General features: G+C 39.6%; 1 protein-coding gene across 1 annotated transcript in view; it reads left to right on the top strand.

Moving 5' to 3' along the window:
- DNAH12 (dynein axonemal heavy chain 12) overlaps positions 1–22612 on the top strand; it is a 247019-nt gene that overhangs the window by 223238 nt on the left and 1169 nt on the right. The window contains exons 64-74 of the mRNA XM_045992256.1: positions 4143–4293; positions 4509–4762; positions 4969–5109; positions 7215–7352; positions 10865–11098; positions 11382–11570; positions 13372–13475; positions 14610–14814; positions 19685–19822; positions 20276–20367; positions 22278–22345. Of these exons, the coding sequence (XP_045848212.1) occupies positions 4143–4293; positions 4509–4762; positions 4969–5109; positions 7215–7352; positions 10865–11098; positions 11382–11570; positions 13372–13475; positions 14610–14814; positions 19685–19822; positions 20276–20367; positions 22278–22345 (1714 nt within the window). The remainder of the gene's footprint in view (positions 1–4142; positions 4294–4508; positions 4763–4968; positions 5110–7214; positions 7353–10864; positions 11099–11381; positions 11571–13371; positions 13476–14609; positions 14815–19684; positions 19823–20275; positions 20368–22277; positions 22346–22612) is intronic.

The following is a 22612-nucleotide window of genomic DNA, read 5'->3' as shown; positions in this document are numbered from 1 at the left end:
CTCCTTAATGCCCGTCACCCAGTTACCCAAAAGAAAAAATTTTAAACAGAAAACCAAAAACTATTTCATACGTGTAGTTTGAACTTTGAGAAAGTCACTTTGTCTTTCTGAGCTCCATGTATAAAATGAAGTTGGTGAAAGTAATTGTAGTATTCCCTTCTTTCTTTCCTTTTTTTTTTTTTAACATTTTCTTTTTAGTAAAGCTTCCCAAGGAGCATCATCTAAGGCTTCACTTAGCCTCTGAGTAGATTCAAACAGAGGCTTGCATAATTATTAGACTTCTGAGTATTTCTTCCTATTTTAAGTCTTAGAGACCTTTGTGCATTGTTAAAACTTACCTCATTCTTTTCTACCTGACAGTTGTGTGTGTATATATATGTTTCTTTCACTAAACAGTAAATCCCTTTAAAGCCAAAACAATGCTGTATTCATTATTTTATCACCAGTAGCCTCCTTTGTTCATTGTAAACTTAGCAGTGATTAACTCTGCCTCTGGGAAATACTTGCCTAATTTGCACTTCATAAAGTGGTTCCCTGATTGCCAATGGAAACGTTTCAAAGCCAAGTATGGAGTTATTGCCTAGTCTGCCATGTTTGGAAGTCTGTGCTTAAACATTACAGCCCTTACCACACTGGAATATGCAATAATTGCTTGTTTGTTAGCATCTCCCACTAAGCTCCGAGCTTCTGGAGGTCAGAACCCATGTCTTATTTTGCTCAATATCTCCAGGACTTAAAGCAGTGCCTGGAAGATAGTACGACATCTCAGTAAATGTCATGAATTGAGCTGAATTGATAAATTGAATTGAATTAAACTAAGTTCAACTTAAGTCTCTGCTTGTCAGAATTCTTCAGAGAAACAGAACCAATAGGATAGGTAAGATAGAGATTTACAGGAATTGGCTCATGTGATTGTGGAGGTTGACTAGTCCAAAATCTGCAGCCTGGAGACCCAGGGAAGAGGCCATATTGCAGCTCAAGTCCAAAGGCAGGGAACTGGCAGAATTCCCTCTTGTTCAGTGGAGGTCTTTTTTTCTCTTAAGGCCTTCAACTGATTGAATGAGACCCACTTGTATTATGGAGAGTAGTGCACTTAAAGTCTACTGATTTAAACATTAATCTCATCTTTAAGATACCTTTCTAGCAACATCCAGACTAGTATTTGACCAAATATCTGAGTACTCTGTTCTAACAAAGCTGACACCTAAAATTAACCATCACAAAGCTTATCTCCAGGTTTAAGTCTCCATAATTTCTTCTCTAGAATATCTTCCATGAAGGGTCAAAATCTTATAGAAAAGTCTTATAAATGTTTCTTATATTAAGTTACCGAAACAAGGTACTTTTTCTATAGAAAATTCTCTTACTTGATTTCAGTTAGATCATCTCAGGGAACATTGCCCTAGTCTGTGCATAGAGTAATAGGGGTAAGGTCTCTGTGTCCTCTGTATCTCCCCTTCCTTAAAATTTGCATCAAAGATCTGTGCTAGATAGAAACTCTACATGGTGTTAATTGTAAAAAAAAAAAAAAAATTCATCATTGCTCATGTGAAGTTACTAAAGAAAGTAAGTCTGTTATATCTTTGTGAGCTCCTTTTTTGAAAACTCTTCAATGTCCTTTCACTACCTATAGCATAAAGACAGAAGTACAGCTTGGCAGTCTTGTTACCTTGGCTAATCATACCTCTTTCACAATTCCATTCTTGTCTTGAAACTTATGTAACTTTCCACTGTTTAAAACTACAGAATTGCTCACAACCATGCAAAATTTCTCCCACAGAGGACTCCATCTCTCCTTCCCACCTATTCCATACAATGCAGACCCATCTCTGCCAGGACCACAGAAGCCTGTCATGATCTCTCCTCCCTTAACCGAATTCCTACAGCTTCACTTTAGAAAGTTGTTTAGCATTTAGAATGTGATATCAAATACCTCTTTGTACTTACTTTCTGCTGCTAATGTTGATGAGGATCATTCTTTTGCTTCAAATTCATTTTAATGTAATTTATAAATAAGTAACATGTTCCTGTGGTTCAGAACTATTTTGAATACATGAATACAGAGAAAAGTGGACCTCCAATCTGCATCTCCCACGCTCTCAGTATCCTTTCCCTCAGACAACTCATGTTATCTGCTTCTTGTTACCCTTTTATGCACTTATAAATATGCATATGCATAAATTCTTTTTCCATTTATTTTTAACACAAATGGTTGCATCCACTGTTTTGCATGTTGCTTATTCCTCTGTTTATAAAGAGCTTTCTCATTCTTTTTTTTTTTGCAATTGCATGGTATTTCATCGTAAGAGTATGCCACAATTTCTTTAACCGTTTCCTATTGATGGACTTTTACAATATGTATATATTATCCCCTATAAAAATGTTACAATAAATAATCTTATTCAAAAATCATTTCTCACATATGCAACTTTTTTCTCTCAGAATAAAGTCCTGGGAATAACATTGCTGAATCAGTGGATTTGCCCATTTGTAATTTTACAGATATTGCCAAATTGGCTTCCATGAAATTTATACCAGATTACTTTTCTACAGCAGTGTATGAGAATATCTGTTTAACCCATAGTTTTTTTTCCACACAGATCCAAACTTTTGGATCTTTGTTAATCTGTATAGAGGGGTTGAGGAATTTGGGGACCAATGGGGCAGAGCAAGGCATGCACACGAGCTGGTAATGGGCCCACAGGAGCTATGCAGGATAATGCTTAAAGAGTTTACATGCTGGAGAGAGAGAAGTCTCTCACAGCAGGAATCTCCAGATGCTGGGATTGCGGGTTGGGGATCCCATAACTCTAAAGGGAACTCCCTTGGGAGAAGAGAGAAGGGACAGTGTCTTGGGGATGTTTCTCAGCAGCACTAGGGTTTGGAGTCACTGGATTGGACCTCTGAAGGGCTTCACTAGCTTGGGGTCTTTATGTCCTGGGACTTATGGATAGCTAGCAGATGTTGGGTGCAAAGTAGGCAGGCTGCCAATGGCTAAACATCTGCTTCTTTGGGCTATGTTTACAACAATCGAATGTGCAAAAGTTTGAGTTTAGTGCCAGTGGGCTTTTGAGCTAACACATTTCAGCGTGCTGTGAAGGAAACCCTCTAGGGGTCATCAATACACAGACCCTCTCCTTGTCCCTTTACCTAACAATCTGATATGGGGAAAATGGTATCTAAGTATAGTTATCATTTGTATTTTTTAAAATTACGAGTATTAGGGTAAGACTAAGCTGCTGTAACAAAGAGACCCAAAATACAGTAGCCTAAGTAAAATAGAAGTGAATCTCTCTTTTGCCTAAGAGCCCAGAGCAAATACCTGAGAACTGGCAGGGCAGCTGTTTCTGAGATCACCCAGACATTCAAGTTCTTTCTCTCATGCTAGGAAAGTCCCCTAGAGTGTGGTCCTCATCAGTGGGATTGAAGCTGACTCATGAATACCACATCTGTTGAAGAGCAAAAGAGAGTACTGAAGGCAAACAGCTTCCTTATAAAAATACCTTTTGAAAGCTCCATGTAGGGGTGCCTGGGTGGCTCAGTGGGTTAAAGCCTCTGCCTTCGGCTCAGGTCATGATCCCAGGGTTCTGGGATCGAGCCCCACATCGGGCTCTCTGCTCAGCAAGGAGCCTGCCTCCTCCTCTCTCTCTGCCTACTTGCGATCTCTGTCAAATAAATAAAAATCTTTAAAAAAATAAATTTAAAAAATGAAGGCTCCATGTATAACTTCTACTCGCATCCCTCTGGCCAAAACTTAGTCATGCAGCCACATTTAAGTGCAAGAAAAGTTGAGAAATCTTGGGGTTGTATCACCAAGAGGAGACAAACAGGGGGACAGTTTGCAGTCTCTGCTCTACTGAATGAGGTTGAGCATCTTTTCATGCGTTTTTCATTTTTATAAATGGATTCTATAAATTGTTCATCATCTCTGCCCATTTTTCCTTTGGATTATTAATTTGGTTCTATCAGTTTATGGATACTTCTTACGTATTAGGGAAATTTGCACTTTGTCTATGATATGCAGCATGCTTTTCCTGACCATTAGACTCAAAATGTACTCTCTGTCAGTTTTCAGTCATCATCACCATTGTTACATGAAATGAAAATCACTCTAAAAGGCATATCGTCTCTCTCTTTAACAGATAACTCCAGCTATTACAAATTATGTAACTGACAAACTGGGGAAGAAGTTTGTGGAGCCGCCTCCGTTTGATCTGACAAAGAGTTACTTGGACTCAAACTGTACCATCCCTTTAATTTTTGTGCTATCTCCGGGAGCAGATCCTATGGCTAGTAAGTCTGCCTACTGCACACTTTGAAAAACCTATAAGTAAACCATCTAGCTCCATGGCCATCCCTTACAGGATTGCAGATCACTTAGTAAACCTGAGATGTATGAGGAAAAGTAACTGGAACCTTCCAGGGAATTACCTGGAACTTCTGAAACATAAGGCATGCTTTATGATTTTTAGAGCAAGCAGTGAAACTGGTTTTTTGTGCTCTCTTAGGCCTGCTGAAATTTGCAAATGATAAAGCTATGTCTGGAAATAAATTTCAAGCTATTTCCCTGGGACAAGGACAAGGACCAATTGCAACAAAAATGATTAAAGCAGCAACAGAAGAAGGAACGTGGGTGTGCCTACAGAACTGTCACCTTGCCGTCTCCTGGATGCCCATGTTGGAAAAAATATGTGAAGATTTTACCCCTGAAGTCTGTAACTCATCCTTTAGGCTTTGGCTCACCAGTTATCCATCTCCGAAAGTATGTTTATTTTGTATGAAGTTCAGTACATTTATTCAGTTTTCTCTTACGTTGTGTATCTTAATCAACCTTTAAATGCTACACCTTAAGAGCTCTTAAAAATATTTCTGGAGTCCTCTTTTGTACCTATTTTTAACCCACTAGTATATGCAATTTTAGGACTCAGTCTTCTTCTCTTGAGTAATGCTCTGTTTATTCTGACTTAGTTCCCAGTAACCATCCTACAGAATGGAGTGAAAATGACTAATGAGCCTCCCACGGGTCTTCGGCTAAATCTCCTTCAATCTTATCTCTCTGATCCAATTTCTGATGCTCAGTTTTTCAGTGGATGCCCAGGAAAGGAACTGGTAATGTTCAGCCTCTGGAGCTTTTGAAATGTGTTCTTACAGTGAGAAAAATCTGGGAATATAAATATTTAACAATATTAACCTTTAGGCATTTTCTAAGAAGGCAGATATTATATCGTTCATCATTTTCTTCCCAGCAGTCTGTGCTCTGCTTCTTGCAGAGAAGACAGTCGAATAGGTATCTGTTGACTGACTGAATGTCTTGGTTTGTAAACCAAAATCCAATAACAAGTTTGACAAAGACCCAAGAGTAGCAATCTATTTTTATATCATGTATTCATTCTTTCAACAAAATGTGTGTTAGGTACTCTGCTAGGTACTAGATATAAAGCAGTGAGAATAAAATAGGTCCCCCTCCCCCCCAAATCTGGCTTCATGGAACTTAAATCCTAGCAATACCATTTTGACATATTAATCTTGCTTTTGAGTGCACTCAAGTGAAACCGTTTGTACGTGGTACTGGGGACTTAGGAATCCTAATAAATAGATAGCACTCCTTTTTCCTTGCTGGCATTCTTACCAAAAGTATAAACATAAGGGAACCAGATTATAACTTTAGTTACTGATATAGACTAAGTTGGGAGATATAGTTGATGTCTCTGAACAAATGGAGTTCATATCACTGAATAGAATTAAGCAAATTGATCCACCCTCAGGAACAGAGGAAAACTTTCTTTCCTAAGGAAAGCTGGCTTCTAAGATGGAAAAGTTGAGCAAAGCATATCTGGTTAACTTTTCCAAAATTTATCAACCAGATAGATTATTCCCTTCTCCTGCAGTGAATACAAGGATGGAGAAAATCTAGAAGTGTTACACCGAGGTCTCTTCACATGGAAAGAAACATCAACACTAAGGGAAATTCATTCCTTGCCTTCACCCCAATGCCATTTATCATACTTGCCTATTTAAGCTAGAAAAAGAATGGTATTGGAAATAAAGAATTGAATTCTTTGGAAGCCAGCTAGTCTCTGCTTAATGATACCTTCTGTGTTCCCCTAATTCTAAAAGCAATACTTTTATTTGAAATTGTGGGAGAAAAATAGGATATTTGGTGGGTTAGCTAGAAAGAGAGCTTAATAAAATGGAGAAGGTAGTACAGTGTCTGATCCCCATTGAGGGTTTGAGCTTCTGCAAGAAATCCCAATATTTCTCTGATATAAGAGGTGCATTTTTGGCCTACAAGCATGACCAAAAATGTGGAGGGATTATGATCTCCTTAAGAAAACCCCACTGGGGTGAAAATACATGGAAAATACAGGCAAATTAGGTTATTGCTCTCACTGCCAAAAGTTTTTCCCCTTTTAAATGTTTCACCACAGCTTTCACTCCATTTATTTAAAATATGCTTTAATTTATGTACATTTCAGGAATATAGTTATTCAGTAAGACCATGGTATACTTGCATCTTAATATTATATAAATAATTTCTACTACATCACATGAAGATAGTTGGATGGATTTTTCCTGCATTTGGAGCTATGTTTGAAATGATCTAATTTAAAACATCAAGATAGCATACTTGAAACTTACTGGGGGTTCCTCAAAGAGGTGGGTGACCATCCGCCAGAGTACTGACATAGGCTCAGGGAAAGGCCCTTCCCTTCTGACATACCTGTCACGCATATGAAGATGCCAGGCCAGAGTAAACAAACAAAGGTTTCAAAACTGATCTCCGAATGGAAAGTCATAAAATCAGGAACTATATATTAGGATTTGTTCCTATCATAATAATTAATTATGCCCTCGCCCTTCTAGTTTTAAGCATATGCCAGTGAGTCTGTGGGATAACATTTTAAGTATTGAAGTTGTAAATATCTGTGAAGCAACACCAAAGTATGAGTAGCCAGTACTTTGGCAAATGGTAGAATTGTTGCATTTTAACAAAGTTTAATATTGCAGTTTGTCTAGCTTTGGGGGTTTTAAGTCATAAGATTAACACTTTTTATAGCATGCATTGTTTTAGTTAGCATGTCTTTTTTAAAAAGAAGTTTACAGAAATATATGATCATAGAATCTTATAATGAAAAAAGGTTGTTGATTCCCCTCATTTTACTGATGGAAATCTGATCAGAACTTTTTCTTGTTGCCTAATTTTTATACTCAAGACATGGGAGAAGTTGCTGTTTGGAGTTTGTTTTTTTCACGCCCTTGTCCAAGAGAGAAAGAAATTTGGTCCTCTTGGTTGGAATATTCCATATGGATTTAATGAATCAGACTTACGCATCAGTATCCGACAACTACAGGTAAAATTAGAAAGAAATTAGCATTGATGGTGGATCACTGTGTGTCAGGCCCTAGACAACTCCCTTTGCTTAAAATAAACTTAATCCTCCCAACATCACTAGTGGGTGGGTAGATGGAGTAATCATAACCATGGTTTATGAAGCACTATCTCTGTGGATTTTTTCTGGTGCAAGTAATGGAAAACCTGATTCAAACTGGCTTAAACCATAGTGAAACCTACTGTCTCAGGGAACCTGGGTGGCTCAGTTGGTTAAGTGTCTGTCTTCAGCTCAAGTCATGATCCCATGGTCCTGGGATGGAGCCACACATCAGGGTCCCTGCTCAGCAGGGAGTGTTTCTCCTTCTCCCTCTGCCTGCCTCTCCCCCAGCTTGTGTGCTCTCTCTCTTTCTCTCTCTTTCAAATAAATGAATAAAATATTAAAAAAAAAAAACTTATTATCTCACATAAAAAAAGGTAGTACAAATGAAGGACAGGCTCTGGAGTTGGGTGACTGAGCAAGTGTTGTCATCAAGGACCCGGGTTCTTTCTGTCCTTCTGCAATACCCTCCCCAAGTGTTGGCTTTATATGGGTCCTCACTATACTCTCTTCCTCTGCTCAGCCAAAGCTACAGGTTAGCTCTCTCAGTCCAAAGAAATAGGCTGCCTACTTTAAGTAAAAAAAGGAATTTACTGAAAGAATATTTGGGTAGATCATAGAATTCCCAAGATGGCTAGAGAGCCAAGGCATCCGGAGTCATATCTAGAACTCACCATGTCATGGTAAGAGCAGGTCCTCAACCCTGGTTGGGTATTTGACACTACAGCTCACATAGCTGCCACATAGACTCTGGTCTAGGGCAGGCCCTTGAGGTCATCAAAAAAGATTCTTTGCTATTCCTGCTTTTTTGTGCATTGCACCCTAGTTCAAAGTCTAGCTCATGGGTCTAAGCTGTAATTATAAAGGAGGCTGGGAAGTGAGTGGTTTTCCAGTATCTATAGACTCACAAAGACAGACAGTCGGCTGCCCCCCAGAAAAAAAAAATATCTGCTATAAATTCCTACTTAGACTTTGAACTAGGCACATTACTTCATTAATTCTAATCTTTGCAGCAACCCTATAAGGTTGGTATTATCCCTATTTTTTTAAAAGATTTTATCCATTTATTTGACAGACAGAGATCACAAGTAGGCAGAGGCAGGCAGGGGAGGGAGGACAGGCTCCCTGCTGAGCAGAGAGCCTGATGCAGGGCTCAATCTCAGGACCCCAGGATCATGACCTGAGCTGAAAGCAGAGGCTTTAACCCACTGAGCCACCCAGGCGCCCCTTTCCCTATTTTTGAGAAAACCAAAGCTATAAGAAGTGAGCTTGCCCACTGAGGTAGGATTTGAACTCCAGTCTGTCCAACTCCAATACCTTCCCCATTATTTCTGTCCTATTTTTACCAAATATAGTAATCCAGCTGGACAACCACAGAGTATTAATATGTTTCTGCTTCTTTGTTGTGACAAGAGCTTTTGTGACATGAGGCCTCAAAAAGGAAATGGGCCCCATTGGGTGCTATTAGATTTCACTCAGGTGGGGTTTTATAGGGCTATGAATATTAAATCATGTTTATACCATAACTGATAACTTTTATAGAAACTTTGGGTATATTATCAACTCCTTTTATTTCCTCTAAGCAAGGCAGAAACCTGAATTAGAACAAATCTGTCAATTTGAAAATCCCTAGGCAACTGATGCAATTGGTCCTTATAGAATTATAACTACATGACAAAATGACACTGACCTTAACCGTTTTCTTTAAGAACAAATTTAACTGATACAGCCTAAGCTTGGAGAACACTTTGCTGTTATCATCCTACTGCAATACAGTCAACTGAGAATACTCCACCTTCTGGCCAGGCCCCCGCCTGCAGCCTCTGGCATCTTCAGCCCGCCCAGCCCCAACACTGAAGCTGAAAGGCATAGACTAAATCCTCTTTTTTATCTCCAAGAACTGGGTACTCGAGAAGGGGGTCAGTCTTTAAATCATCTTCACCTGGTCCTACCAGCCGGCTACCTCTTGTCTCCAGAGAGGCAGATCAGCACACTTAGGATTAAGTTCACAACCAAGGAATGAATTATTTGTCTCTGTGTCTTGCATATGCCACAATTTTAACATGAATTTCTCTTGGGATCTCTTCCTTTGGTTTCGGGAAAGGGGGGAAACCCAGTTAAACCTACCTTTCCCTCCCCCAAAAATAAGAAAGAGAGAAACTTACCTCTTTCACAAATAACTTATCCTACCACAAAAGACAACTTCCCTCTGTCTCCTGTTCATATCTCTTGATACTTCTCTTCCTGAAAACACAGGAATCTCAAACAAAGAATGATACCTTCTTTTAACTTGGAAATATTTTTTCTTAACTGTGCATCAGTTCTGTTATAATTCCTGCACTATTAGGTAATTTTCAGTGGCAGAAAAAGTTCTCATCTGGTAACTTATACCATCTCAATATATATACACCAAAAGTTCCTGTCTATGGGAAAAAGTAAAGGATCTGGAACTGGAAGAAGTAAATTTAGGCCTTTATATCATTTCACATTTCCCAGACTCTGCCTTCTATTTGGTAAGGTTATTGGGAGATGAGTAAGATAATGTAAAAGCTATGCAAATAGCAGTTTTGGTTACTATTTTAAGCGGTGTCATATTGTGTGAACCAGGCTTTGGCACTAAAATTTGGGATTACTTTGTTTTAATCACATTTAATGACATTTAATGACAGTGCCCTAAGTCAGGCACAAGGTTCTCAGTCTGGGCGCTATTGGCATTTGGGGTCAGATAGCTCCTTGCTGTGGGCGGTGGGCCTGTGTAGTGTTTAGCAGCATCCTAAACTTCTGCCACTAGATGGTAGTAGTATCCCCAACCACCGATCTAAAATGTCCCCAGATAGTGCCAAAAGTCCCCTAGGGGACAAAATTGCCCCAATTAACAGCCAGTTCCCTAAAACAAGATTTATTCAAATTCATATGAAAAAGACTTGGTAATTTTCATGTCATCTTTTTTTGTTAATGTTTTTCTTATTACAGAAACAATGCATGTTTATTCCCCCCACCCTAAAATTGGAAGATGCAGATAAGCAAAATAATTTAAAATAAAAATAAAATACACACTAATGGGGCACCTGGGTGGCTCAGTCAGTTGGTTAAGCATCTGACTCTTGACTTCAGCTCAGGGTGTGATCTCAGGGTTGTGAGATTGAGTCCCATGTGGGGCTTTGGGCTTTGCGCTGTGCAAGGAGCCTGGTTGAGATTCTCTCTCCCTTAGCCCCCCTCCCCATTCTCACTCTTTCTCTCTCTCAAAAAAATAAATAAATAAATAAATAAAATAAACACTAATAATCGTAGCCTTCCAAAGGTAAGTTGTGATGATAGTTCTTTCAGCCCCACTTCTGTGCATATAGATAGATGATTGACAGATAGACAGGTGTTTAATGTCATTTAAAAATGGAAATGAAGGCTTTTCTCATTTTATTTTTCCTTTGTTTCAGTTATTTATAAATGAATATAATACTGTTCCATTTGAAGCTATCTCCTACCTGACTGGGGAATGTAATTATGGTGGAAGGGTGACAGATGATTGGGACAGACGTCTCCTCTTAACCATGCTGGCTGACTTTTATAACCCACAAATCATTGAAAACCCTCATTACAAGTTTTCTCCCAGTGGAAACTATATTGCACCTCCTAAAGGCACCTACGAGGAGTACATTGAATTCATTAAGGTAACTGATGCTACTGAAAATAGCAATTTTCAGTATTTCTCAATTTTCTAAAAGCAAATAATGAAGTGTTTCCCTGTAAGGTAGAGGGCTAGACAAATAGAATGGTTTCAGTCAACTTTCAGTATCTTTTGTTTCTGGCCATTACTGAAAACTGGAAGAGTTTGGTTCCTGGGTGCTTAATGTGTAGGTGATTTTTAACCCTTTTAGGTCTGCATGCGTTTACACCTTATGAATTAATGTAGCTGGTGGAAATGTGATGCTTGCTTCATCTGTTTCCTGGCAGAATCTTCCATTCATTCAACACCCTGAGATATTTGGATTACATGAAAATGTTGATATTTCCAAAGATCTGCAACAAACCAAAGTCCTCTTTGAATCCTTGCTCCTCACCCAGGGAGGCTCCAGACAGACAGGATCCTCAGGGAGTGCTGACCAGATTCTACTAGAAATCACCAAAGATATTCTCAAGAAGGTGATGTTTAGTTTAAAATATGTCGCTTATTCTATAAATTAAAATGGTACTGAAATAACAATCTGAAGACTCCATTTAGCGGCATTAGGACCTTGTGTGAGATTCTGAGCCTTTCTGAGTCTTAGTTCCCAAATTCGTAAAGTGATGATAATAGTACCAGCCATATAAAGTTCTTGTGAACATTTAAGAGGTCATGAATTAAAGAGCTCTGCGTGATGCCTGGCACAGTGTAAGTTCCTAGTAACTACGGCTGAGGATGAGCTAATGAACACGTGACTTATTATCATTTCCAAGCAAAGATAATGGATCTGCTTTTTAAAAACTGGAGGAAGTGGTCTGAACTTGCTGGTTCAAGGAATGAATGGTTTTTAATCTACTTTAATCTATATCTTAGGGAGGGGGCACAGGGAGTAAGATCAGCACTAAATTGGTAACTACAACTTTTTTTTTCCTTCATACTATAGCTCAAAATACTTAGCCTCCTGGTAAAGTGGAATGGTACTCTCTTCTCACTTTTTTCCTGTGTCTTAAATTCAATAAGGAAATACTAAGGGAACTTTAAAAAGATTATGATCACAAGCGCGGATCTTCACAGTTGCCCTCCAGGGCATACAGGACGCTGTAATTAGCGTCATATTTCAGTGTCAGGTGTTCTGATAGAGCAGAGCCTGACCTGTGGTCCACCTGCCTGGAAAGCCCACAGATAGCACCACTCCTCTCCTCTGCCTTGGTGGCCTTGCCTTATGACTTCACAATAATTCTTTTGCTCCATTCAGGGACTATTATCTGGACCTCCCTGACTGGGAAGCTTCTTTGCCTTTTAGGAGTGTGAATTCCAGGGTCTTGAGGCTTGATTATCAGTCCCAAAGTCCCCTTCACTTCTCAAGCATCTCAGAGGTGCCTCAGAGAAAACAGACACTTGACACCTTCTCTCTCCCTATTCCTTGGACCCCTGCTGTAATCACGCATTAATTATTTGAAAGTGGGATAAGCTAAGCTATTGGGAGCCAGTTGATAATTGATTGGAAATAAATATAAAACAGGAAATGGCAAATCAGTTTTATCAGTGAAAAATAAGATTCAGCTTACAAAAGGAAATTACACAATGTTTCAGAAATATATACCTTCTGCAAAGTGCGATAGCATGTAGCAAAGAGCATGGACTTTGCAGTTAGAGACCTGTGGATTTAAACAGATCATCTTTTGGCTGTGTGCCCTGGGGCAGTTACTCAACCTCTCTGTATAATTGACCCTGAACAACAAAGGTTTGAACTGCAACAGATCCACTTCTATGTGAATTTTTTTGATAAATACAACACAGTACTGTAAACATATCTTCTCTTCCTTAAGATTTTCTTAATCACATTTTCTTTTCCCTAGCTTACTGTATTGTAAGGATATAGTATGTAATACATATGATCTACAAAATATGTGTTAATTGACTGTTTATGTTATTGGCAAGGTTTCTGGTCAATTGTAGGTTATTAGTAGTTAAGTTTTTGGAGAGTTGAAGTTATACCTGGATTTTTAACTATGCGGGGTCGGGGGTGGGGGGTCAGTGCCCTAACCCCTGTGTTGTTCAAGGGTCAACTGTACTTGCATAGCCTCGTCTGTAAAATGGAGATGACAACAGCCCCCTGAGCGTGCATGGTAAGGATTACATGCAATAACGTACGGAAAGCAGTTAGCACAACGCCTAGCCGTAGTAACTGCCTGGGGTTAGCTACCAGTGATGATAGCTGAATGAAATGAATTATCCATTCTGAAGGTAATACGTGATCTTCAAAATCTATTTTCTTAGCTACCAAGTGATTTTGACATTGAATTAGCGCTACTGAAGTTTCCTGTGAGATACGAAGAGAGCATGAATACTGTGTTAGTACAAGAAATGGAAAGATTTAACAAGTAAGGATCTATCTCCCCCGTGGTTCAGAAAACAACCAAAGTTGATTTAAAAAAAAAAAAAAAGCACACTGGTTTGAATTATAATTTTTAAAATTATCAAAACCTGTCATTTCCTTAGGATCCATCTGCACGCTCTAACATTGTATAGTGTTCTGCCCCATCAGTGAAGGTATCTTTTAGAATGCAAAAATGATGGTAGAAATGAGATCTGTTTTTACTGGTGAAAATATTCATTAGTCGTAATTCTCACCCACCCGTTATTATTCTCCTCAGAAACTAAAGACCAAATGAGCCAATGACAAGTCTTTCGTCATTTTTCTGCCACTTGACACATATACACCTCTCTTTCCTTCCTGAGTCCCACCTAGGTTGGTTACATACCCCATGATAGTGAACAATGTATTTGCTTTGAATATTTTAATTGAATTTTCTACTATTCAATACCGGCTTAAAGAATAGAGAAATTGTTTGAATGAATTATGAATTTTCTAAGGTGTTTTCAAGTTGATTTGGGTTTCTGGACTTGTCAACACTTAAAAATATACTAAAACACTGTGATGCCTTAATTCAGCATTTTTTATACAAAGACCATATGTATTTATATGTAATAACATACTGTCTCTCAGTCTCTCGGTTGCCTAGGCTTCTAGCCTAAAACCCTCAGCTCAGGTCTATTTACAGTGTTCTTAGCAGTTTGGGGCTACATGGAAAGCAAAGTATTTGCAAGTATATCCATGAATTTATGCTTTATACTTTAAGGAATTATTTCGCAAGTTTCAGCCTTTGCACTACACCTTCATAACTTTTTTTGTATTTGCATTTTACCCTTTAATGGTATTTACCTGACATTTTCCCTAAAATCATTCTCTGCTTAAATTAGCCTGGTTTTAAGCCATAACACCCAGAAAGTAGCAACGTTGATATATTATTTTCTATATTATGTAATGATTAAAAGGAAAAACGTTCATCCAAGTATCACCTAAAAGTACCTTCCCTTACCAAGTGGGAGATGACTCCATTTGGGGAAACACTCCCATAAAGCTGTGAATGAGATTTCTGCTATTTCTTCTGGAAAGACAGACATTGGTATTTAACCTCACATGTACATTGATGACTTAATTTCTTTCTTTGCAGTTTAATTAAAACTATACGCAACACTCTACAGGACCTTGAAAAAGCTATTAAGGGAGTGGTTGTAATGGATTCTGCACTGGAGGCACTCTCTGGCAGTTTACTTGTTGGAAAGGTTCCAGAAATATGGGCCAGACGATCATACCCAAGTCTTAAACCCCTAGCAAGTTATATCACAGATTTTCTAGCCCGGTTGCAATTTTTACAGGTAAAAGATTATATGTTTTATGTTTTATTTACATATATATATATACACACACACACATATAATTTTATTTTTTGGTTGACTGGAGAGAGATTAGAAATGCTCTGATCACTTGAATGTCTCTGAGTTGAGCAATGTGGTTAGCAGTTTCATGGTAATCTAACCAAACTTTTAGAATGTTGAAAATAGGGGCATCTGGGTGGCTCAGTCAGTTAAGTGTCTGCCTTCAGCTCAGGTCATTCTGCTCAGCAGGGAGCCTGCTTCTCCTTCTCCCCCTGCCCCTCCTCCTACTTGCGTTCTCTCTCTCAAATACATAATTTTTTTTTAAAGAAAGGAAGGGGTGCCTGGGTGGCTTAGTGGATTAAGGCAGATTAGCCTCTGCCTTCAGCTCAGGTCATGATCTCAGTGTCCTGGGATCCAGGCCCACATTAGGGCTTTCTGCTTAGCAGGGAGCCTACTTCCTTTTCTCTTTCTCTGCCTGCCTCTCTGCCTGCATGTGATCTCTCTCTGTCAAATAAATAAATATTAAAATAAATAAAAGAAAATATATTGAAAATAATGCATACTTCAAAGTACTGAGTAGAAAGTTAAAATTTTACTTCACCGAAGTCCACGTAATATGTGACATTTATATTTTTTTAAGATTTAGGTTTGTGGCTCTCTGAGACCACATACTTTTAATACTGGTGGTAACTCACAAAAAGAACCCAAGATTTAGATTCACCAATAATTGGCCATTGTCTTAAAATCATTGCTTCTTATCCCTTATCTCATAAAAGGAAAAAGTTGAGTGCTTTGAAATCTCCATCTCCCCCCTCTAATCCCAAACACACACATAAAGGATGTTCAGGGCACTATCTCTCTTCCCCAGCAACTCGACTTGCCTGCATTGTATGATTGCTGTTTATGTGGGAGTAAGAAGTGTGGAGAGCCCCCAGAATACTTCCTGAAAATTCATGTTAGGTATATGACCTTCCCAGGTTCAGTTGCCTTTCTCTTAACACTAGAGCTTTATTTGTTTCACTGTGGAAGCTAAACATAAAATAGCCAGTGCTTATGAAAATGAACCATATCTTATTGTTTCAGTCTGTTTTGTTTTCTGTTTTGAGAGAGAGCAAGTGCGTGAACATACATGCATATGTGGGGGAGGGGCAGAGAGCGAGAATCCCAAGCCAACGCCATGCTGAGCGTGGAGCCCATTACTGGGCTCGATCCCACGACCCTGAGATCATGACCTGAGGTGAAATCAAGAGTTGGATGCTTAACTGACTGAGCCACCCAGGTGCCCCATTTTTTTTTTAATTAGTTAGTGGGCTTGTTCTTCTTCTAGTATGTGTGCTTGCCATTTGTATTTCCTCTATGAATTGCCTCTTCATCTCCTCAGCCCGTTTTTCCTCAAGGCTGTTTCTGAAAAATAAATTTATAGGAGCTTTTTGTGTAGATTTTACATTTAAAAATCATTTAAAAAAAAACGTCTAGGAAACATCAGTTTTCAGTGTTCAGGCTGTAGTAGAGTTGCCACTTAACAGTTTTCTCTTCCATAAAACAGTAAATTTTATCTCACAAGGCAACAATCTGATGGTGTGTGGTAAGAACTCAACAAAAGTGACTATTCTTTTGTAACATCATAACTTGTTGAACTTTATCAAATGCCTTTGCAGCATTTATTGCTGATGAGGTGACTTTTTTCCTTCTTCAGCTTGTTTTTGCATTGAATTAGGTCACTAGCTTTCCAAGTGTAAAACCACCCTTGTGTTTCTAGAAAAATTCCTGTTGGTCAGTGGATGCTTCTTCTAGTGCTTTCATCAGTTCCATTTGTCTATTTTTAGGGATTTTGATAGACATTACCTAGTCAGCCTCCAGAAAAATTATTTAATTGTATCCCCAATAACAGTGAATATGAGTGCCTGTTTCTCAGAATTAACCCTTTTCATCTTTGCTGACTGGATAAGTGAAGCTGTATGTATCTGGCCAAGTCCTAGCCACATTTACAGCTGCCTTCTGAGTTCCTCCTGTGTGTACCGGCCTCCTCCCATCCCTTACCAAAAGCATTTGACATATGGTTAATTGCATCCTCCCCTTGCCACAGTCTTCCTTTTTTTTTTTTTTAACACTTTAGTTCATTTCCCAAGCTTTTCTGAAACTTATTGGAACTGCTTTCCATTTCCTGTATATTGCTTCCTTCCTAAAGGGCCTCAAAGAGTCATTACTTTGGTCTTTTAGAGGGGTCCTGGCACAGTGCCAATAGGGAGTAGCTCCATGACAAATTTCTTTTGTTGTTGTTAATAAAAACTTCATGCCAAACTCCCTACTCTCTGAAATTTGAATTTCCCCCTTGGAATCATTCCATTCAAAGGAGTAAGAAAGATCTCACTCATTACTGGGCACGTCTATCACCCTTCGCCACACACCTTCCTCTGAGTGGATCTCTCCCCCATTGTCCTTTTACCCTTAGGGAAGCTGTATGGTTTTCCCCTCTCCTTTTTTTCTCCTGGACTCTTGACTTCACCTCCCAATGCATTTTAGAGTTAACACATTAAGCAAATGAGTTGTCCAGAGTTTTCTCTTTTTTCTTCTTTTCTGTCTCACCATTCATCCTAGTTATCTGACACTTAGTATCTGTGTGACTTTGAGCAAGATGGTATTCATCTTTCTGCCCTCCAGTCTCCTCATCTGTAAAGTGGGAGGAATAACTCACTGAGTTATTTCGTGAGCCAAATAAGGTAATGCATGTAAAGTGCTTAGTACACTGCTGGCATGCGCTAAGTAAATGGTCGCTAACTCAGAAACCCTATACAAGTGGCTGACCCAGATACCCGTGACATTCTTGGCTAAACAAAGCCCTGGCGTGAGCAGGGGAATTTTCTATACCCTCGCCTTCTGGGCTGTAACAGCTTTTTTTGTTCATGGTGCTGGTTCTGACTGGCTTGTGTCCTTGTCAAGCTCCATTTCTTTTTTCTACCTCTTCTTTTTTATGCTTTATTTTTAAGATTTATTTATTTATTTGAGAGAGATGGGTGGCAGGGCAAGAGGGAAAGAATCTCAGGCAGGTGCCTTGCTGTGTGCTCCCCCGACCAACACCGGGTTCGATCTCACAGTCCTGAGATCACGACCCAAGCAGAAATCAAGAGTCCAGTGCTTAACCTGCTGAGCCACCCAGGCACCCCTCCCACCTCTTCTTGATTTGATAGCTTGTACCGTTGTCACATCTCTAGCACCAGTCTGGTCTCTTCCTCCCAGGAAGCAAAGCCGGCTTCTTCCCACAGTGCACTGCTCGCTCAGAGACAGAGTTCATTTTATTGATTCATCTGTTCATTCAACTATAGGAACTGAGACCCCCACCCCTTTGTCCAAAACATCCTGTTGTGTCCTCTGTGAGATAAAAGGGTGATGACCACATGAGCCCTGCCTTCAAGTTGCCAATAGTCTACAAGGGGATAAGCTTATGTATCTAAGAAAAGACAAATTCAGTAGACTAGGGGATGCATCATAAAAAATCAACTTGTAAAATGTTCTGGGAATTCGAAGAAGGGAGAGAGTTCTTCTAGCCCAGGAAAGCAGAGAGCTTGTTTATCGGATGAGGAAGCCTTTGAGCTGGGTCTAAAGGATAAGAGGTTTTGGACACTGTGGGGAAAATGGAAAAGGACTTAGAGACATCTGTGTGATGAAAGGCACTATCTCATTTAAGACTGATTCTGCTGTAAAAATTCTGATATAAACACAAAGTTTATTGCCTTAGTAATTGAAAACTACAGCATCAGGCTGACCTGGGGTGCAAAATGGTTCCCTGGTCCTGGATTCTTGCCCCTTGTCTCCTGGCTCCACTTCTCTGAGGCTTGACTCCATCCTCAGGGAGGTTCTTGTCTGATGGTAGCAAAAGAGCAGCAACTCTGGCCCCACATCCACGCAACTGCAAAGAGCTGAGTGTCTTTTCCCCACAAGTCCCAGCAAGAGTCTCTGCATCTCTGGCTTTGACTGGATCATGTGTCCATTTCTAAATCGATCACAATGACTGCAGGTATCCTTGGCCAGCCTGAATCATGCGTCCACCCCAGGAGGTGGAGTTCCTGCACCAGAAGCGCTTGATTTGAGAGTGTGGAAAGCCTCCATCGGGGTGTTACGAGTAGTTTTGCTTGAAGATAAGCCAAATATACAGCGGATGTCCATCCGATGCCGAGAAGAGACCAGCAAATAGTCAGATTAGAATACCAGATGCTCGAAGGGGAATTAATAAAAGGGACCAAGCTGGAAATACAATTTGAGGCGAGATTGTGAAGTCTCTCAAATAGGAGACTAAGGTGCTGAGACTTTAGTTTTTAGAGTTGTAGTAGATCTCTAAAGAACTATGCAAGGTGCTAAACCCAGTCCAAACTATGCATGGTGAAGTTGACTCTGCAAACATGACTCTAGATGTACTGAGCAGAGAGGGAAGATATGAGAAGACAGGCACATCAGTACAGAAAGAAGATGTGGATCTCTGGAAGGGGCGATGGGTGTTGAGAGGTTTGAGGAACTGGAATCAACACACAGGGCTCTGTGCTATGATGTGTAAGATGTCTGAAGGTAATGGCTTTTGAGTGGGATTAAGTAATATAATAAATTTCCAAATAATTTACCTTTGACTCTTTGCAGAAGATGTGAATCTTCCAAACTTTGTTTTATTCAGGTTAATGTTAAAATTAGTTTGAACTTTCCAAGAAGAGTAATATAAAGGCAAAGAAGTAGAAGGCCAAGATTGTATGTTTTGTGTGTCAGGGAAGAGAGTCCTGTGATGGAAAGTGTGGGCAGCACAAAAACCAGAATCGGAATTGTCCATGGGTGAAGCTGTGTGAGTTGGAAAATGAACATAATGTATTTTGTTTGCCCTTTACAGGACTGGCATAATTCAGGAAAACCTAATGTGTTCTGGCTCTCAGGATTCTTTTTCACCCAAGCCTTTCTAACTGGAGCTATGCAGAATTATGCCAGAAAATACACCATCCCTATTGATTTACTAGGATATGAATTTGAGGTATAGTAGCTCCCTGAACTCCACAGTCTATCATTATATCAAAATCATGTATTTAAGCAAGGAAGAGATACAGAATTCTTATCTTTATGGTCCATTATAGGCTATTTGACTTCTTTCCATTCTGTGTGTTTCATGAAGAAAGTAGATGATACTTGTCTTGCTATGTCTGATAGGACTTTACTGTATTTCAATTTTCCACTCAAATAATCTAATGCTTCTCTTCTGTTTTAACAAAAATTAATATAAGGTACAGTAAATGCTTTTAAAAGATAGAATGCTTTAAAAAGAACTGTATTATACATTTTTATATTTACACTTTTACCGAAAATTTTATATAAGCCATTATAGAGTGGAGTTTCCCTGAATATGTTCTGAAAATTGAGCAGATGTTTTCCTTATGAGACAAAGTTGTCTGGGAAAGAGACCATTATGAGTGTGGGCCTCTCCCTTCAGGTTATTCCTTCCGATACATCCAAGACGGCCCCTGAAGACGGCGTGTACATCCATGGATTGTATCTCGATGGAGCACGGTGGGACAGAACAAGGTCAGGGCTCTCAGCCACAGAGACGTCTTTAGTTGAATGAGTAAAATATGGCATTGGCTGCCTCCCTCCCCCACCCACCGCAATAAGGGCCTCTTCTAGGGAATAGGGCAAGCAGTAAAAAATAGCAGAATCCTTGCCATAAATCATTACTCAGGCTGGAGCAATTAATAAGTATTTTTAGGTCCTGAAGAATTTTTAGTTAATATTTCAGTGGTCTAACTAGTAGATAATTTAGCTGAAATTATTTTCTTCTTCTGTTTTAGGACTGTTACCTTCTGTCTTGGAACAGGCAGGAGTGCCTCACTTTCAAACATTTTATGGTTATAGTAAACTTCCCATTTCTCTTGGTTTATGGAAAACTCTGAGATTTTGATGACATAATAAATAAATATTTAAAATCAATACTGAATTTCCAGCTTGGGAAATATTAACCAAATAGCGTTGCTATTCTTGTTTAACATATGTAAGGAAGGGGCACCTGAGTGGCACAGTCACTTAGGCAGCAGACTCTTGGTTTCCGCTCAGATCACGATCTCAGAGTGGTGGGATCGAGCCCTGAGCCGGGAGTCTGCTTAAGATTATCCCTCTCTCCTTCTGCCTCTCCAGTTCATGCTTGCGCAAGCTCTTCTCAAATAATATATAAAGTTTTTAAAATGTACATAGGGTTAAGAGGGAAGGGAAGAGATTATTTCTCTTGGAACCCTGTTCTTTTTTTTTTTTTTTTAATTTTATTTTATTTATTTGACAGAGAGAGAGATCACAAGTAGGCAGAGAGGCAGGCAGAGAGAGAGGAGGAAGCAGGCTCCCTGCGGAGCAGAGAGCCCGACGCGGGGCTCGATCCCAGGACCCTGAGACCACGACCTGAGCCGAAGGCAGCGGCTTAATCCACTGAGCCACCCAGGCGCCCCGGAACCCTGTTCTTTATCAGTCCATCAATAAGCACAATCCTCTATTTCCAAGATCAGGGTTAGGCTTTGCTCTCAAGGGAGGGTTAAAGACTGAAGCCCAGAGAATCACTTGAAGGCAGCAAGATGGAGACTCTAGAGAGATCATTCCAAGAGAGGGTGAAGAGGAGACTTAGCTGCATCTAGTTCCTGTGGCTATTTCTGTCTCTCTTCTTTTTCATCAAGCTACTGACATTTGTCTTAACTTACCTTTCCTAAAATATGTATTCATTCCTCTTTCTCTTCCTTCTTCCTCCCTCCCTCCCTCCTCTCCTCCTCCCCTCTTTCTTTCCTTCCCTCTTCCTTCCTCACCTTCCTCCTTCCCTCCTTCAAACAAATAGACAATGTAGCATAGAGAAAAGAAACCATGTTTTCTAGATAGGCAGATGTACATTTGAATTCTGACTCTGGCACTTAAGGTCTGTGTTACTGTGAGAAAATTACTCAACCTCTCTGAGCCTCCACTTTTCATTAGTGGAACAGGAATGGGGACAAGGTCACAGTGGGGACCAAATGTGATACAATAGTGTTGACCTCATGGATTGTGCTTAAAAAGTAGAAGGGTTCCCTAGGCGGCTCAGTCGGTTAAGCACCTACCTTTGGGTTAGGTCATGATCCCAGGGTCCTAGGACTGAGCCCCGAGTTGGGCTCCCTGATCAGTGGGGAGACTGTTTCTCCCACTCCCTCTGCCCTTCCCCCTGCTTGTGTTCTATCTAAAATAAATAAATAAAATATTATTTTTAAGCAGGAATTGATATTTGTCCACCACACACTGCCTTGCCATAATTATCTTTTGTTTCTTTTAATTATTCATTGTCTCTTCCTTGGCTGTGTTTTGTTTTGTTTTATATTCCTTTCTCTGCATATTTCTGATCCTCTCTTGTATTAAAAGCCAGTATCTAAATAGCAATTTCTAGATGCAAATTTCATCTTACTTCTAATAAACATGTTAATTTCTCCTCTCAGTGGATTGCTTGCCGAACAACGTCCCAAAGTTCTCTTTGACCTGATGCCCATCATATGGATAAAACCAAGTAAGTCTACCTCCAGTAAAGTTTCTTGAGAGTTTTAGAGAAGGGTAATCATAGATATTTTTAATGGCTCCCCCGATTAAATCTCTGTTCAAACCTATTAAGACTTTGTTTAATTACAGTAAGCAGCGACTGAATGTTTACATTGGAAATATATTGTTCCCCTGTTTTGTGTTGAATTCATGTTATTCTGGGGATATCATTCTGCCTCTTTTTGCTCTTATCCCATGGAATGCAACATTTTCTCTGCCCTTCCCCCACACTTCTACT

This window comes from Meles meles, chromosome 20 (genome assembly GCF_922984935.1).
Source record: "Meles meles chromosome 20, mMelMel3.1 paternal haplotype, whole genome shotgun sequence".
NCBI lineage: Eukaryota > Metazoa > Chordata > Mammalia > Carnivora > Mustelidae > Meles > Meles meles.
The sequence above is the reverse complement of the archived record's forward strand: the minus strand, read 5'-3'. Positions and strand labels throughout refer to the sequence as shown.